This window comes from Lagopus muta, chromosome 2 (genome assembly GCF_023343835.1).
Source record: "Lagopus muta isolate bLagMut1 chromosome 2, bLagMut1 primary, whole genome shotgun sequence".
NCBI lineage: Eukaryota > Metazoa > Chordata > Aves > Galliformes > Phasianidae > Lagopus > Lagopus muta.
In genome coordinates this window covers 57,587,622-57,606,002 of record NC_064434.1, presented here as the reverse complement: position 1 = coordinate 57,606,002, position 18,381 = coordinate 57,587,622, and the positions used below count along the sequence as shown (strand labels likewise).

Genomic DNA, 18,381 nt, shown 5'->3' with positions numbered 1-18,381 from the left:
TAGCATGAAGAACAAGCCAAGCATCATTATTTATGACAGTACGCAAGAACAGGGTAATGACCAATTGTACATTCAAGTGTATCTCCAGGATCCTCTGACAATGCTAAATCCTATTAGTAAATTTATGGAACATCATGCTACATGGAGAAAATAATGCAATAACAAAAGCACTATGTTTTAACGTTTATAACTTTAAGGGGACAATCCTCATGAAGTGTCATTAAAATTTCAAAAAAATAGAAAGTGAATTGTTAATCATACTGAAAACTCTACATGCACATATACACTATAACTTCAAGAAAATTTCATGTGTAAACGTATTTACTAGATCAATGTTCAGACCGGGCATACTGGTCCATGCCTTCAGCATATTTCATTACTGTGGACAAATTGGCAAGTGTGCCCAACAGTGGTATCTAATGGCACAGATTAACTCCTTGCACTTCAGGTAATTGTTGTTTGAATGCATAAACTACTGTAGATGTAAAGTCTGTTTACATACCATGAAAATCAAATGAAATTTTGCTATTATCAGTGTTTGTATACATACCTCTATGTTCCAATGCTGTACATTTATGAGCACTTATGTTAAAGGAATAATGAAGATCATTCATGAGGATTGTTAAGAGAGCATGACTAAAAAACTGAACTGCAAACATGAAGACAACTAAACTACAACAAACCATAAAGAAAAAATTACAAGTATCCCAAATGAGCTTCTCAGCAGAACAAAAAACTCCCTTTTATTTTTACCAGCTTTTATTAAGTAATTAATGTTTGTGATACAAAGTTAACGTTTTGGTGGTCACATTCTAGTTAGACATTTCTTGCTTTTAAAAAATGCTTGTTTTCCATCCTGCCATCTCTTTTTAACATTCCTTATGATTAATTCTACAATGGAAAGCTAATACAAATCTAATGTGAAGCAGTGTGTATTGCTAAAAGATTAGGTTTTAATGTTTTTGTAGCTTGCCTTGATCCCTGCTAACAGCATACGTTTCATCAGATTTTCACATATCTCAAATATATAAAAACAGTAGCTGATTAAGATAAGCATTGCAGACCTCACCCTGGATTAGAACTAGTCAAGCTGGACTGTCTTCTCTCTAGAAACATACACAAAATATAGTATAAATATTATGAAATCTTAAAATATCTTTCATGCCACTTTAATTGAAAATCATTTAAAGAGAAAAATGAAAGCCTTCTTCTATATATTAGGATTAAACCACAGTTAGATTATAGATAGATAGATATTAACAACTGTAGGCATCTGGATTCTTACGATTTTTTTAACTGTTTCTACCAATTACAGATCACCAATAGGACGCAATTAAGCTAGCTGAAAAGAGGGTGATAAAGCAAAAACACTGTCTTCTCCTTAACTAAGTTTCTGAGATTGCTGAGAATGCTCATTTCCCAGTGAACTGGAAATCTGAGGTGCTCAAAACTCCAACAGATTTTGAAGTCCTTTATAAAGCCAGAACACTGTTGAAAAAGGAAGATTCTCAATATCAGTTGAGATGTGCTTTAGTGCTTTTAGGAGAGCTTTTACTCTTGAGGGCTTTTTTTTTGCTGGAGTTCAAGTTAGTTCTTAAGTACCAAGTTGGGATTCACATGACACGGGGATTACACAGACGAAAAGCGCAATACAAAACTCTCTTGCCTTTCAAGCATTACTGGGTGAGATCATAGTAATGTGAAGACAAAACCCACAAGTTACAACACATAATTGCTGCCAAGTGTACACAGCAACTCCTCTTTCATTCTTCAAGCCTTTTTCATTTTGCACTCTGAATAGCAGTGCTGTAGCAACCTTCAAGTTAAATCTTGACATGAGATAGTACTTTGGCTTCTGATATAACAACAGTTTGGCCAAGGTATCAGCTTCCAAACAGTTTCTTTAATGAGGGATTTTCAAAAGCATTCAACAGCAGGATATCTCAGCTCCTATTTATAAAACTTGCTTTAACTTTGGTGGGACCAAATAAAACCCAGTATTATGCACACTTAAAATGGAGGGACCTTCAGACTACGTATAGCTGAACATTTATTGAAGTGTTTAATTATATCTTATTCCAAAACAAGTGCAAAACAATATTTCAAAACTACATCTGCCTCAATTTCAGTATTCTGAGAATATGAAAAAGTCAATGGCATGCTTACTACTAATTTATTTTCAATCTTGTTATAAGTAGGAAAATTATTTTTCATTAACTTTTATGAAAAAGCTTTTTATCTAAGAAGAATATTATATTAAAAATTAGAAAATATGATGAATTTTTGAAACTAATGTAATTTTATTCCTTCAAATTCAGAATATTTATGACACCAGAAAACTGATTAAGATAAGTGCTTTTAGAAACCGTATATTTATAATAAACCGGACTAACATCTGATCCATTCTGTTTGTATGATGTGTTATTCAGAAAATATCTGTGCAGACAAGTACAAGAATATATGCACATTTTTTTTCTCCCCAGATGTTGAGTTCAGCTATAATCCAATTGCCAGTCACTCAACAGTGTCATGTTATCAAGTAATACAGATCAACCTCAGATACTTTTATAGACAGCAACAGGCAAAGGAAACAGCAAGAACAGGAGCTGCCTAAAAGAGAATATGTCTTGTCATGAACATCAACACTATCAACAACCAGATGGTGGTGAAGGTGGTGTGGAAAGAAACCTCCAAAACAAAAGAAACTGGCTAAGCCAGTATTATTTCCAGGTTACTTTTGCTTTACTAATGAGTAGCAAGGGATTTAGACATCACACGTATGATATTTCCCACATGAAAAAATTTGAACAGCTTTTATTAGAGGGAGCATATACATATACACTGAGATTTGCCTTTTTAATCCTCAGCACACCCTTCTGTTTCCATGTGCCAGCAAAGAGAGAAATGTGTTATTATATCACAGAATCATTTGAGTTGGAACAGTCCCTTGAATGTCACCTAGTCCAACACCTCTGCAATCAACAGTTCACTTTCACTGAAACCCTTCTAAGAACATGGGAGGGTTAAATGCACTTTGCCTGTAGCATAGTTAAATAATCAATTTAACAAAGTAGCAATTCTCTGTGCACTGAGACAGACGGAGGGAAAACCCAGCTGTTGGTATTGCTGCTATACAGTATCTTTCCCTGTTCAAGAGACAGGATTTTAGCAGAAGCATGCCCAATCCAAAATAAGATCAAAATAGTGAACAAAACAACGTAGAGAGAATAAACAACCAAAATATGACAGGTCAAAGAAAACAAAAAGCCAATGTTTTATAAACTAGTTACGCAATAAACTGTGACTGGAATAGTTGGTTCATGCAGCAAATCCGATGAAACAGGTTTGCATAATGAAGGGTTGAATTTCACCATTTTTTTAAATTTATGCTTCTTTAAAAAATTATTATCAAACTGTTTTTTAAAACCCACAAATTCTTAACTTGTACAAATGATGCTTTTGTTCAACACCAGTATTACGGCTTTTGTTGTTGTCTGTATACTATAGATACGATTTCTTGAAATACAACAATTCTTTAAACTACATTTAAAATCCATGACAAGTTGGATACAATCTGAGGGACTTCATATTGAAAACATTGGATAGACTGATATACACACGCAGCACAAAACCTCCTGGTTATTTTAGCTTCCAGTACAAAAGACACATTATTGGTGTTCCTTTGTGTACATTTAATGACTCAGCTGGCAAGCTGATTTCAGAATTCCTAGCATGCTTCCTGTTTCTTTACAGTGACATATGATATATCACTAACATACTTTGGAACTGGAAAATATTTAAACAGAAATAGAAGGAGAAGTAGTAAAAGATTTAAAATTTAAAGCTGCTTCTCAGCATTTCCTGTAAATTCAAGATGAGGAGAAACAAACACGCTTCCCATTGCTCCTCACACAGCAAAACAAAAATCACTGAGGACTGCGTCATTTGCACAGATGCCTCTGTGATAACTTCAACCATGAGGTCTTTTTCTCCACCTAAGAAGTAAGTTCTGATGAAAAAATGACTTCAGCTTCATAGTATGGATTTGTCACTGCACAGTTCTTCATTAGATGAACTGCAAGAAGCCAGAGCATGCATCTGAACAAAACAAACTCTGTTCGCAGAAGGGAGTTGCAGTTTTCTGTCTGACACCCATTAAGAAGCATATTCATGAGGGACAAAGCTGGAGCTGGAAAAGCTCTGATTGCATCTTAGCTTTTCAAAAATTAGGTTAACTATGTGACAATCTGTTCATGCTTCTACCCTATGTTTTGCTAGATCTAACTCTTGCAGATTTTTAGCATTAAAAAGCCATCATTTTACAATGTTGTGGGAGACAGCTTAAGTACTTCAGGGATATTCTTAAGAATGGGAACTAGCTTCCTGTCACTCTTAACTGCCCAAAATATTTTTCCAACAAATGCTTTTTCAGTTTAGAAGAGGTTTCAAAAAATGTTCTCTGAAATAAGACATGCAATAATAATAAGATATGAAATATCTTACATCTTAACTGATAAAGCTGTATTTTTGCAACTGTGGTGGCCTCTGTTGTCAGAAGTGACGATTTGCTACACCGGAATTTGGACAAACTACTGAATAACTTAAGAGATGTTCAGAAGCTACAGAAGTAGAAATTCACCAACTGGAGAGCATGCTTGAGGGAGGGAAATCTGGAAGAAATTTTGTTAATTGTTCTCAAAGTAATGAACTGAAAACAGTCAGCATACTGCTTAATCTGATGTTGTCTAGTAGGACAGACAATAGGGTAAAAGCAACAAAATGAAAGATGAGGAAACAAAAGACATAAGAATAACAAGTTCAAAGGGGTATCAAAAATGCATGACTAGAGTTATGCTTAAAGTGGGAAGTGAACAAAAGAACTATAAAATTAGTGTAAATGACACCTGGGGTCCTGCCTATGTAAGCAGAACAGAATCTTTGCACTATGCATTTCATTTCCCTGTACTGCAGGAAGGGTTGGAGCTTTGACAACCGTTTACAGCAACTAAGCACACCAATGAGGACCGAATCCAGATAAAACAAGAGGTGTTTCCAGAAGCCATAATTTCCCCTGAATTAGGTGCCTCTATTACCATATTTAGGACAGAAAAAGTAGTTACAGTTCAATGTGCCACAGTAATTTCTCCGATGTAACATCCTTATTGTACTAGTACTTTATTCCATTTTGTAGAAGATATTTCACAGAATCACAGAATTGTAGGGGTTGGAAGGGACCTCTAGAGATTAAGTCTAATCCACCTGCCAAAGCAGGTTCCCTACACCAGGTCGCACAGGTAGGCATCCAGGCGGGTCTTGAATATCTCCAGAGAAGGAGACTCCACCACCTCCCTGGGCAGCCTGTTCCAGTGCTCCGTCACCCTCACCATGAAGAAGTTCTTGCGCACATCTGTGCAGAATTTCCTATGCTGCAGTTTCTGGCCATTTCCCCACACCTTTGATATTTATAGACCTGGATCAGGTCCCCTCTCAGTCATCTTTTCTCAAAGCTAACCAAACCCAGTTCACTTAGCCATTCTTCATAGGGGAGATGCTCCAGGCCCTTCACCATCTTTGTGTCCCTCCATGAGTCTCTTTCCAAGAGATCCCTGTCTTTTTTGTACTGGGGGCTCAGAACTGGACGCAGTACTCCAAATGAGGCCACCAGGGCAGAGTAGAAGGAGAGGATCACCTCCCTCAATCTGCTGGCCACGCTCTTTTTAATGCACCCCAGGATGCCATTGGCCCTCTTGGCCACAAGGGCACACTGCTGGCTCATGGCCAACCTGTCGTCCACCAGGACACCCAGGTCCCTCTCCACAGAGCTCCTCTCCAGCAGGTCACCTCCCAGTCTGTACCAGTGCATGCAATTATTCCTCCCTAGATGCAAGACTATGCTTGCTTTTGTTAAACCTCATCTGGTTTCTTATTGCCCAGCTCTCCAGCCTGTCCAGGTTTTGCTGAATGGCAGCACAGCCTTCAGGCGTGTCAGCCAATCCTCCCAACTTCATATCATCAGCAAACTTGCTGAGGGTGGCCACTATCCCCTCATCAAGGTCATTGATGAAGATGTTGAACAAGACTGGACCCAGCACTGACCCCTGAGGCACACCATAGTTGCAGCCTATAGCTGAAATACTTATTTTGCCTCATGAGATTTTTCTCTTCCACAGTGAGTGAGAAGTCAGAAAATGCATGCATTAATTTTTTAATCAGAAATATTTCTATATGCCATCTAAACAAGGAATGCATTTTCTGGATGAGTTTTCTAAGTAAAAATACTTATTCCTTTGTAGCCAGAATTGCAGCATTTTTTCAAATTCCTGTAAAATCAAAGTCATGTCTTTTTCTTCATTTTAATAATACCTGTGTAAACTGTAATTGGGAAGTATATCTATCTCAGACATCTCAGTGCTACGGTTGTAAAGAAGGCAGATGATAATATTTCTGTTATCAGATAATGATATGTGGGGCCTTGATCCAGTGAACATTTACATGCTACACTTCATGCAAATCATTTAATCAACCACATTAAGTAAGCAAATCCAAGATTGTAGCAAAACAACCACAGATTTTACAATATGCATGCAAAACTTGTAAGATCAGCACTTCTTGTTGACAAACGCTGACTGACAGGAGTAATCATTTCTGAGAGGTCTGCTGACATATAAAATCAACCAGTTTAATCACACTGTATTAACTATAATACTTATTACGATGCATAACTTCTGGATATATATGTCATCGGGAATATATATATTGGGATATAAATTTTACTGGGAAAAGCATTCTATTCTTAACAAAAACCTCCACTTCATCATGTAATATTTCTCATATTAGCAATCAAAAAGAGAAAAATGACATTTTCCAAAACTTCAGTCTTTTAATTCTGTTCAAAAATGTTCATGAATTTTATTGAGAACAGCAGACAAATGCTATAAGGAATGAATGTCTTTACATAATAACCTCTAACAGATGCAGCCCTTTGTAAAGTACTGTCCAGTTCATCATGAGTCACTTCAGAGTCTGTTGTTGTATGTATACCACTGAGTTAGATTCTTTCTCAACCATTGTCACATATAATGTTGAAAAATTTGTCTATGTTTTTGACATTTAACAGCAAAATGAAGAAAATAAGGCAAAATGCATCATGAATAGATTCTAAAATCTAAGGGTATAAAGATGTGACCTTCAGTGAAAGGTATATTCTTTCTTTAATGTATTATTCTTCAGAGAAAAAGTTTCTACTAAAGAATGTACCTAACAAAGGAGTACAGAGAATCCAGGCAGCGAGGACCTAATCAGCTTTGAATTTCTGTCATGTTTCACCATATTCCATTTAGTTTTGGCTTACAGTTGTGTAGCAGGTGAGGAAAATCACTGTGCTTTTAAAGGGATGCCTATGGTTAATGCAAAAAAGGACTAAACGCTTCAGGGAAAAAGAATTATCAACATCATCAAAATCAGAACTCAAAGAGTAAAAGAGTTAATGAGAGGCAGCTTCCTGTGAAATTCATTCCAACAGTAATTTACTTCTGCATTAAATAAGCTGTCAACTAAGGAAAATAAAAGAAAGGCAACTAGACGTTTTTTCTCTGCAAGACTTATATGAACAGAATAACACATCCCTCAAGACACCAGGAATGTAAATATTAAACAAGACATAAATAATTACTTTTGATTTGTTTTCCTTAAACTAGGTTAAAATTCAAAAGAAAACTGACAGGGAATGGGGACAGAACAGAAACACTTTGCAGCAATTCACTAAATATCCAATTTTCCCTGATAACTGCATGTGACATATAGATGCCTGGGCAAGGAAAGAAACTGACAGACTGAATAATTCAGAATTTTTCCTGAGTTTTTCATAATATTAAGAAAGGCAAATTTCCACTCCTTTATTCACTACAAAGCTCTCGGTCTCATTTGCCATTTGCGGGAATATAAACGCACTTATTCCCACCCTTGACATATCACTAGAGAAAAATGTGTCTGTGACAATGCTGGAAAGGTATTCCCTGCCTGCATACCATATGCCAGAGTCACACTGGATGACTGGGCTAAGGTCTTGGTGAGAGAGAGAGAGAGAGATAAGTGAATGCACTGGCAATTATATCATCACTTGCCCAGCAATAGGATCTTTGGCCCTTGTTTGGAGAAGGCAGACTCAGTGCTATGGTGAGAAAACATGCTTCCTGCCCAATGCAGTTCCAGATAAAATCCATTTCCATAGACGACTGCTAGCACTGTTGGCATGAGCGATGCTATCAATCAATCTCCCTCCCCCACCTCTCAGTTGGCTCCTGAATCCACAGAATCTCTAAGAAACCATCCCAGGATTGTGAGTGGTCTCAGCTTTCTGCAGGCCCATTTAAGGACCACAACATTAGGGTTGATCCCATACTGCGGACAGATATCAGCCATGTGGGAGAAGACCCTGCTTTCAGATTTACTCTCATCTCATCCATCTTTTCTTGATGAATTAAGAAGAGCTAATTTCCCCCCTCCCCAACTCCCCCCCCCCTTTCAAGCCACCACTAAAAAATGACATGAAGATTTTAGGACCTGTGGTGGAATTAAAACTAACTCTTCAGTGAGGCCCTGAGGATTGATTAAAAACACCACATTTTACTGATGGATGAACAACAGGACAAGTGCTCACTGACACAAGCTACAGTCATAATAATGCTGTGATAACAGCAATATGGGCAGAATGCAGAAACTGTGTAAGAACTGTAGGTATATTTATACCATTGCAGGTGCACTTAACTTGTGAAGTTATACATATCCAAGGCAACCAATTATTACTTTCTGTACTGAATTGCTGCTTCTTTGTTTCAGATAAAAAATGATGTTCAGGTGAAAATGCAAACACTAATACTATATTTTAAGCACAGCAAAATCCCTGTCATAATCTAACATATGGAATTTCCACTGAATCTTCTCATTTCCCCAAATTTGAAACAAAATAGAACTCTCCAGGGTAAAGACAAAAGGAAGGAATACAGAAATTGGGGAAGTTTGGAAATGATCTAACTTATTTCTCAGTCCCCAAAGGAAGAGCACTGAGATTTTAATCATGTCTGGCAGGCATTAACATACGCTTTCAAGGACTGAAATTCCACATTCTGCCTTGGCAATCTATTCCACTGCTGTCTCTACTCTTTGATAAGATTTCCTCCCCTCATTTATCTCGCTGTAATTTAAACCAGTATTTTTTGCCCTTTCAGCTGTCTAAAAAGATCACTCTCCCTTCCCATTGCAGCTATCTCTTCAAATATTTGAACTTAGATGTTACAACTTCTGCTTACTTTAGACCAAAAATTCTTAGTTCCTTCTGTCTGCGCCTGTTCCATTTTACAGAACTGAGTTCACTCTTTTTGCTCCCTTTTGAGCTCTGTGAAATCATCAAAATATACATACAAACAAATAGATTAGGAATGTCTGAATCTCAGACAAAAAGGGTTTTAATTACTTCTCTTTAAAACATCACCATTGTTATACCTCAGCTTCTTTTCAGCGCTTTCACTGGAAGATAGACAAAGTTTTGACAAGGGAGGCAAGAGATACACTTAATCTTACAGACAGAGGAACAAGCAGAGCTAAGTGATTCAGTCACAGCAGCCAGGCACTGCTACCACAGACAGGAACAGAAACCTGTGAAGCTGCTTACTAATCTCGTCTGTCTCTTCAACCCACATAACAACACGCAGCCTGCAGCCAATACGCCAAAGTACTTCAGGTGGCTGACATTCTATTTTTATCTTTTTTTATATTAATTACTATTTGTTTCTGTGTAAAGTGTCAGAATCCATCCATTGGTTCCTCAAAGGTATCAGATCTATAGTTCGGGATTATACTCCATTGCCTTACTCTACTGATCAGCTTGTAGCTAAATAGTCTTTCCACTCCTACTCTAAGTTTTCTGCTGTGTGATCCTTCTCTTAAGCTTTGTTTCTGAAAGTGAGCCAAGTCCTGCAGATCTTCAAAAGTTAAACCATAAAATTATTGCTTTTGCATTTTTTCCATGTCACGGCATGACTGATATTCTTTTCCTTATGAATAGCCTCATAAATAATCCATAAAATCCGTATCTGATCATCTTAATCCCCCACTTGTGTGTAACCTCCTTTAGGCAAAGCTTAATAAGCCCCAGTTGCTTTCTAAGCTTACAACTCACTAGCTAAGCTGGGTGAACATCAGGTTTTACAATATTTTTTCAGTAAATTCAGTAAAGCTTGAGGTACCAGGGAAATTATAGACACCGTATGAACACACAGCCAAAAAGATACATTTTAAGGACACAAAATAGAATACTTTCCTGTCTTATTTGCCTTGTTCTATTTAAAAGAACAGATGAAAAGGACACATTTTTGCAACTGTGTTTTATAACCTATGCTTTCACATTAACAAAAAGAAAAAAGAAGAAACGTGAAACCAAAGGGTCTGCAAGCAAGTACTGCCAAATGGCAAGTTGCTGGAGAGGTGAATGTCTCCTTTTCATTTCAGTCGAGTATTAACAGCAAACTATCTATGATCTCTTTCACTGTTGAACAGCAAACACATTTGTCTATTGAACCTGTGGATGTCTAGTGTTCCCAGCATACTGGCTGGGGCCTTCTTGCTCACAGAATTTATTCTTGCTGTACTGTCTGCACTTTTTATAACCATATTCTTATCAAGAAGAATTAGCAAAGACTAAAGGTCTTTGAGCCTTAATGTGCCAGTCACCGGGCAGTAGCCCTCAGCTGTAGATTACAGCAGTTTTTGCTGACTTATTTTATGATGAGGAAGGCAGCTGCAGGATTGCAGGGACACAGAGGCCATCAGCCAGCTGATGACAGTCAGATCCTAAATGTACATTCCTGGCTACACAGTTTAATAGAAATGGAAAACACATATTAAAGTGATGAAAAGCTGGAAACTGCTACTGCACAGCCACTAGATTCAAACATCAAAAAGCCCTGTACATATTATTTAGAGAAAAAACAGAGTCAAAGAAGCTAGAAATTCTTTCTATATATAACATCCTTTTTCCAATAGCTAGTTTGTAACAGCAAAACTACCCATCAGATATGGAATTAGCTGAGCCATACAAGCTGCTCCAAAACTTTCGTCTGCTCCAGAATAAACTGCAGTCTTTTTTTCCAGTAAAGCAGCTGGAGCTCCTAAAATATTTTGCACTCTAGTGGTTAGGAAAATACATTTAATAAATGAAATCTCTTGTTCATATGTTTAAAGAAATACTCACAATGTGCTATGTTACTCTGTGCCTAAAATGATGTTACATTTAAACTGACTGCTCAGTATATACAGCTTGCTGAGAAGTTTCTATAATTTGATTCATAAAAGAATTTAAAGATAGTAAGTGTATTGCAGCTGTTTTACACAGTCACTACAAATTCAAGAGAGAGGTGGGTATCAATAAGGTAAAAGAAAAAAAAAAAGAAAAAAGAAAAAAAATGTAAGAATTCAAAGAAAAATAACAACAAATAATAAAAGCAAAAAGATACAGAAATAACAACAAAATTAAACAGTAGCAGTAAATCCTATCAAAGCACAGCTAATGATTATAACACACCACTTTCATCAAAATGTTATGCTGTACATGATTCAGTCATGCATAAGCATAATCCTTAGTCGTCAGACTTCGGCGCCTGGACCATTTATTTAAGCAAGAATATAATTTGCTAACTTACCTGCTTGCTGCATGCATATAATATACAGGATAAACAAGTAGAGACAGTGATGCAGCTTCCATTTCCAGTGACAGCACCACATTTCATTTATGTGAGACATCCTGTATGATAAAAAAAGACAAAAATAAAAAAGGAACAATTCAAGAAGTTTTTCAAGACGACAAGAAAACAAGAACATGCTGTTCCTAATCAGTCTAGTAACTAGCATCAAGTTAAACTGAAAACTTGAAAAATTTGTTTGGCCCTAGTATAGCTTGAAAACATACAGAAATATCCTTCCTAAAAAGGGTCAGAAATGTTGTTGCCTGGTTCATAAATGTTGCCTGCTTCATAATTTATGACAAGGGGGAAGGCTGGTCATCACTGGGCTCTGAGCTGACAGATGAAGTGATATTTCACAAAAAGAACCAAGCAAGCCTTATGGCTAGAGAGTGTTAAGATGGGCTTTGGTTTTCTGGAGATTGCAAAGTTTTATTTTACTACTTACATAATTTATGTATACAAATATTTATGCTGTTTAAATATATGTATACACACATACACACACATATTTGTTATTAACTATATAAAGATGAGGTGAGAGAATTTGCCTATGCTCTTGATCATCCCTTCCATATCTTTTAGTGCCAGCATTTTGATAGCTACAACGTCTTCTGCCAACAACTGAAACTTTTGCCAAAATCTAGGGGTGCTGTCCAACTCTGCTACCAGTGAAGTCAGTCATGTTTATTATTTAATAAAAACCTGCAATTAAATAAAAACCATTATTATTTGTAACTTGAAATTATAGTTTCCTTTGCCTTGAAGTGTGCATGACATTCAATGGCTAAATCAAAATAATTCCTCCATAATGAGCTGAAGAAAAAGCAAGAAAGAAGATCCACAATGATTATGATCAGAGCTTTAACCACATACACAAAATAAATGGTTCTCTATTACACTCCTGTCTCATTTTTTTCAACAAGTTAGCAATGAGCAATAGAGAGAAACAAATCACCAAACAACCTTATTACTTTGACCAAATCCTTACCCTCCTCTTTGAGGATGACAGTCAATAATTGGCTTTAGTTCACTGAGATGTTATCTAGTAATACTGGAAGAAAATCTCTAGCAGAATCCCCAAAATATTTCACAAGTCTACTGCCAGCAACAGCACATAAAGAACCACAAAGACACACTGATGAACACAAATATCTTCCAGGACAGTGCATACTAAAAACAGAAAGGAGGAAGGTATTTTTGCAAGGGCCACTGGTATCAAATATCAAGACAGAAATGTGAAAGTATAGAGGAGTTCACATTCAGTGGCAAGAAAACATAATTTTCCTGAACTTGGGAAAAGAGCCTTCTGCTTCACAGACATTGCTATGAGCCTGCTAGTGAAACCTGAGGGCAAATGTAAGCCTTCTCCCAGTATTGGCTTCTGTTTCATCCCAAAGTGAAGCTCTATAATGTAGACAAGCCAAACTTAAAGCAGCGAGGTAAACTACTGTAAAGGAACAACTAATGTTTCAGTTTTAAAAGTTCATTAAACCACTTCTATGGGCTAGATGCCAATTGGCCCAGGTAAATGACACTTCAACAGAGATCTGCAGTCAGTTGGGTTTCACTTCAGTGCAGTGTTACGTGGCAAAAGCATCCAATTACAAAAGAAGTTCAGCTCTTTTTGGAAAGTTGTATCAAATTAGGGATTTGGAGCTGATTTATTCCTCTGAGATATTGTAAAGTCAAACTTAACAAGTGTCAAAGACAAGCACTGAACATACTGGGCTCTGAAATATAAGAATCTCTTTGATGAAGCCAGACACACAAAATAACCAGATTATCAAACAATAGAATGATTGTCCTCAACTTAATAACCTACAAATCCCTATTGAAATCTCAGACAACAGAATGCTGAGGTTTGGGAACTGTTCAATGTAAATAATTCATAAATTCACAATGCTCTTAATATTAATTTAGAAAACTTACTTTGAACAGAAGCCCTTTTAAAACATGTGGACAGTTATATGCACATATGAACAGATACAGCTTGCATACATATACCTCACAGAGAGATGAAATGGAAATGCTGAAGGTCATAGCATGATACAAAAGAAATATAGAAGAATATCACTGTTTCCACAGGAATTTACATCTACTGATAAGATAAGCACTAGTGTGGTGCATAATAATCTATTGATGAAAACTTGAGGAAGTGACTACGTTGCCAGATTTTTCTTTTTGAGCAGACATATTAAAAGTTATTGGCTAGGAAACAATCACAAAAATTTTCAAAAATTTTCAAATTCAGAGCTAATGTGTGTTCATTTTCATTTCATTGTGTCACTGCAATAATTTTTGATGTCTCTGTAAGCTCACATGGAAAAACGACCTGGTAGGTTTTCTACTGCCTAGATTCTGGAGTACATCTATCTAGCCACACTGCCTTCAGTGCTCTTAAAGAATCTGAGATTCTGCATTAGTCTGACATGGCTATTATTTAATTTGGCCAATTTCTCTTTGTTAATGATTGCTTGAATTGTGGTAACACTTACAAGCCAGTGCTCAGCAGTGTTAGTTTACAATCTACTTCCTCACCCTCATTCCTGTAGAAAGCACAAGTCAAGAAAAATTTCAAGAACATGGACAGTCAGCAACAGAGCAGTGCACAAAATTGCAAACAATGCAGGAAAGAAATGACTACCAAGATTTTTTCCTAGAGAAAAAGGCTAGATAATTATACAACTGCTATTAAAAAAATGGACAATTCTCCACCAAAATAAACAAATACATAAAAAATGTCAAGCCATGAATCCTCCACTTATATTATCCATTGCTGAAGGAAAAATAAAAACCAACAATTTTCTTTACAGTACATCCTTTCAGATAAAAGAAATGATGAAGGGCTTATCAAAGAAGAATGACCGTAGCAGAAGCACGCTACAAAAACACTTGACTAATCCAGGCACCATCAGTCAGATCTGTTTCTTTTAGAGAAGACTTTGAGGAAGACCTGTGACTATCCATGGAACAATGCACAATCTGTATCAGAGTGTTATCCTTGAGGAAAAAAAAAAAAAAAAAATTACTTATTTGCATGTTTGAGATCTTGTGTAGACTAAAAGAGAAGAAATCAGAAGCCTGATTGTTTGCAGTGATGTGCAGAATACCCCTGTTCACACAAGACATTTTCTTGAATGGAAGTCAGCTAATACTGACAACAAAAAGGCTTCTTCCATTCCAAAATCTACCTCTTACAGTTTGATTTGGCAGACAACCACAAAAAGGAGTTGGAGTAACAGGTAAATACTTGTGAGAAATTTTGGGGAAAAAAAAAAGAAAAAGTTGCAGATATTATTCACCTGTTCATACACACTGTGCTTGTATTTACTAGAGGTTCATTTTCTTGGTTACTAACACTTATTAATGACTAAACCAGAACCCAAACTGTGTAGGAATAATTCAATAGAGAAATTAACAAATAGTTCTGTGCTAGTTTACAGCTTGCCAAAGGATGATCTGTGGCATGGTTGACTGTTGCAATAGCACTGACTGTCCAAGAGAGTCAAGACCAAGAGGCCTCATGTTATTATTATTATTTTTTTAAAATAATAACCACAGAATCATGGGAGTTGGAAGGGACCTCTGGAGATCATCGGGTCCATCAGGTCCAACTCCCTTCTAAACCAGGCTCCCTACAGTAGGTTACACAGGAAAGTGTCCAGATAAGCTTTGAATATCTCCAGAGAAGGAGACTGCACAACCTCTCTGGGCAGTACTCTCATAACTTAATATGATAGAAAGACAAGAGAAATGGGATATCAGAGCAACAATGTACTAGAACACACCAAAACATTAAGTAAGCAAGCAATCCATAATAAAGATGATGAGTCTGAAACTGGCCATCTCAGTCTTTAACCCTAGATAATTAAAGTTGCTTAGCATAGTCTATAGTGTTTTTTCTTCCGTACTTTGTTTCAAATAAAATGAAAAAGCACTGTTCTTTTCCCCACTGATAGCAAGCTGGCAGCTACAAACATGTCACAGTATATTTTCAGATTGAGAACCAAAACTGACATACTGCCAAGTATTTGGGGTCTGTTAGGACACCAGTTGTAGTACCTCCATTACAGTTTGATGTAGTCTCACAACAGTGATCCCTTTTACACACTTTATTCGCACCCACAAAAAGAGTAGAATAATTAGACAGTGTCCTTCCATGGAGTCTTACAGAACTACCAGCTTTTCTATGAACTGGCATTATGGCACTGTAGACACTATGACAAGGCCAGCTATGCAATTCAACAGTCCACTCTACAGCTACTTTCATTTCCTATAACATAGGGAGACAATGGGCTTATTCACAATTCATTCCAGAAGAGCAAAATAGACGTGTAATTTATCTAAGCCATAAATGGATGGTAACGACACAGTTAAAGATTAAATTAGTGGGAGTCTTGCTACATGTAACTAATAAACCTTTTATGTGCCAGCAGTCAGCTAGAGCAACCTCATCACCTTTTAGGGAGTATAGTGCTCTGCAGGAAAATACACAGAAAATGTGAATAATCTTGGAGGGTTTCATTTGTATACTGCACAGCCTCAAATCATGGAACAGCTATTTGAATACACCATCTTCCTTGTTCGAGGCTTCGGCAAAGTTCCCCAGAGTGGGATGTGAATTCTGCCCCAGGCAGAGTGACTTTCTTTGGTCTCTGGCATGTCTAAAGCTGGCAAGAAAAGAAACGTTGCTGACAGTTTAAAATGAAAAGAAAGATAACATCAATTTCACAATTTTTTTTTTCTCATATAGGTTGTAAACAAAAAGATCTTAAGTTTAATCACTCTTACGTGGAGCTTCAAGTGAATGGTGATTACAATTCACATTTCAGTTCTAGTGAATTAACAAAGGAGTGGGTCTTAGTTTTGAAACCCGGGCTGTAAAGGATTTCTGCAAGCTTAATTACACAATGTCATGCTAGACTTTCAACCTGTTAACTCTGACATGTTCTTAATTATTCTTACAGCCGACTTTGAAAACACCCTCGCCAAATGACATGAAAGTAATGACACTGCCCCGTGATTTAACAATGCCAGCTGCACCAGAGCCGCCTTAGCGCCTTGGCTTCCCTTCCAAAAGGAACTTTCACGAGTCGCAGGCAACCTATCTGCTGGGTGTATGTCACTCGGTGGCAGCGCAGCGCTCGCTTTTCGGGATCCATTCCTTTGTACTTGAAATTTCCCGATAATAACTACTGGGAAACTCTCCTCCTTCCCCCTGCTCTGACTTTCTCCAGGTCCTGCCTCCTCTCCCTTTTCACCTGGCATCGGCGAAACCCAACCCCAGAGCCGACAGCTCCTTGCCTTACCTTCGGATGAGCGTGTCGGGAAAGGCAAAACTTTTGGGGGAAAGCGCCCAGAGACCGCGACAAAATCCGCCCAGGGGCGGACGGGTAGAGAGAGCGAGCGGGAGCCCCTCTCCGCCTCCTCTCCCGCCGTGCGCTCCGGGAGGTACGGCGTTACCGGGATGGAGCGCGCCCGGCCCTCTCTCTCCTTCCTTCCCCCTCCTTCCCTCTTTCCTTCCCTGTGCTGGCACCGCACCTGGAGGGCCGGCAGCGCTGCCGGGATGTAGGGCTTCTCGGCTGGGACTGGAGCTGGGCGGCGGCGGCGGAGCTGGAGGTTTCGCTACTTGCCTCCAAGCGGGGAAAAGCGACCGGAGAAGTCCCGAGCTCGCTATTACAGGGCTGGAGAAGAGGCAGTGGCTGCCTTAGGGAGCCTTAGGGACACGCTGGAGGCTAAGACGGAGCCCGGACGGGGCAGAGCCGCGGCTGTCCTGTCCTCCACGCTCCCGACGCGAAACTCTCCCGTTTCCCCATTCCTTCAGCCCTACCTATCTGCACGGCTCCGACCTGACGTTACTCATCACCCACCACGGGGCGGGGGAGCGGGGAGCCCTGCCTACCTGGCCCGACCGAGGGGTGATCCGCGCTGCCCGAGCGGCGGTTCCCCGCCCGAGAACCGGGAGAAGAAACTTACATGGTGACATCACGGGGCGGCTGTCCTCCGGCTCTCAGCCACCATCCTCCGCCGCTCGCTCTGCCTCTGACCCGCTCCCTCACGGGCTCTTCGCAAAGGTCATCGCTATTTGCCCACCTCTCTTCCACACCCACCCCCGCACACGCCGCCCGCGGTGGCCATGACCGCGCCGAGCGCTCCTCCCCCCGCTCCCCGTCCTCCTACTCCGGAGCCGCGGTCCCCCCCCACATGCGGGACCTGCCCGGGGAAGCTCTGGGGCAGCGCTTCACCGCTCCGAGACGGACGGAGCCCCAGGCTCCTGCTCTGCAGGCGGCACGGGGTGCTCAGCCCCAGCGGCAATCGGAGCAGCGTGCTGTGTCCCAGACCCCGAAGCGGTCAAAGTGTGGGGATTTTCTCTGAGGCGCACTAGGGATGGAAAACAGGTAGATGGAGGCAGTGCATCCCTGCCTCATTTTCAGAATCACAGAATGGCTGGAGTTCGAAGGGACCTCAAGGATCATCAAGCTCTGACCCCCTGCCACATGCAGGGCCACCAGCCTCCACATTTAATGCTAGACCAGGCTGCCCAGGGCCCATCCAACCTGGCCTTGAACTCTTCCAGGGACATCCACAACCTCTCTGGGCAGCCTGTTCCAGCAAGGCAAGGCCATGTGCTGCCAGCACAGTG

General features: G+C 39.2%; 1 protein-coding gene across 3 annotated transcripts in view; it reads right to left on the bottom strand.

Moving 5' to 3' along the window:
• Positions 1 to 17,863, bottom strand: part of ADGRG6 (adhesion G protein-coupled receptor G6) — a 112,074-nt gene extending 94,211 nt beyond the window's left edge. For all 3 annotated transcript variants that reach the window (XM_048936344.1, XM_048936345.1, XM_048936346.1), the window contains exons 1-2: positions 17,715 to 17,863; positions 11,697 to 11,797 (exon numbers count right to left, since the gene is read on the bottom strand). In XM_048936344.1, the coding sequence (XP_048792301.1) occupies positions 11,697 to 11,797; positions 17,715 to 17,716 (103 nt within the window). In that variant the 5' untranslated portion in view covers positions 17,717 to 17,863. The remainder of the gene's footprint in view (positions 1 to 11,696; positions 11,798 to 17,714) is intronic.
• Between the last annotated feature and the right edge of the window lie 518 nt (positions 17,864 to 18,381).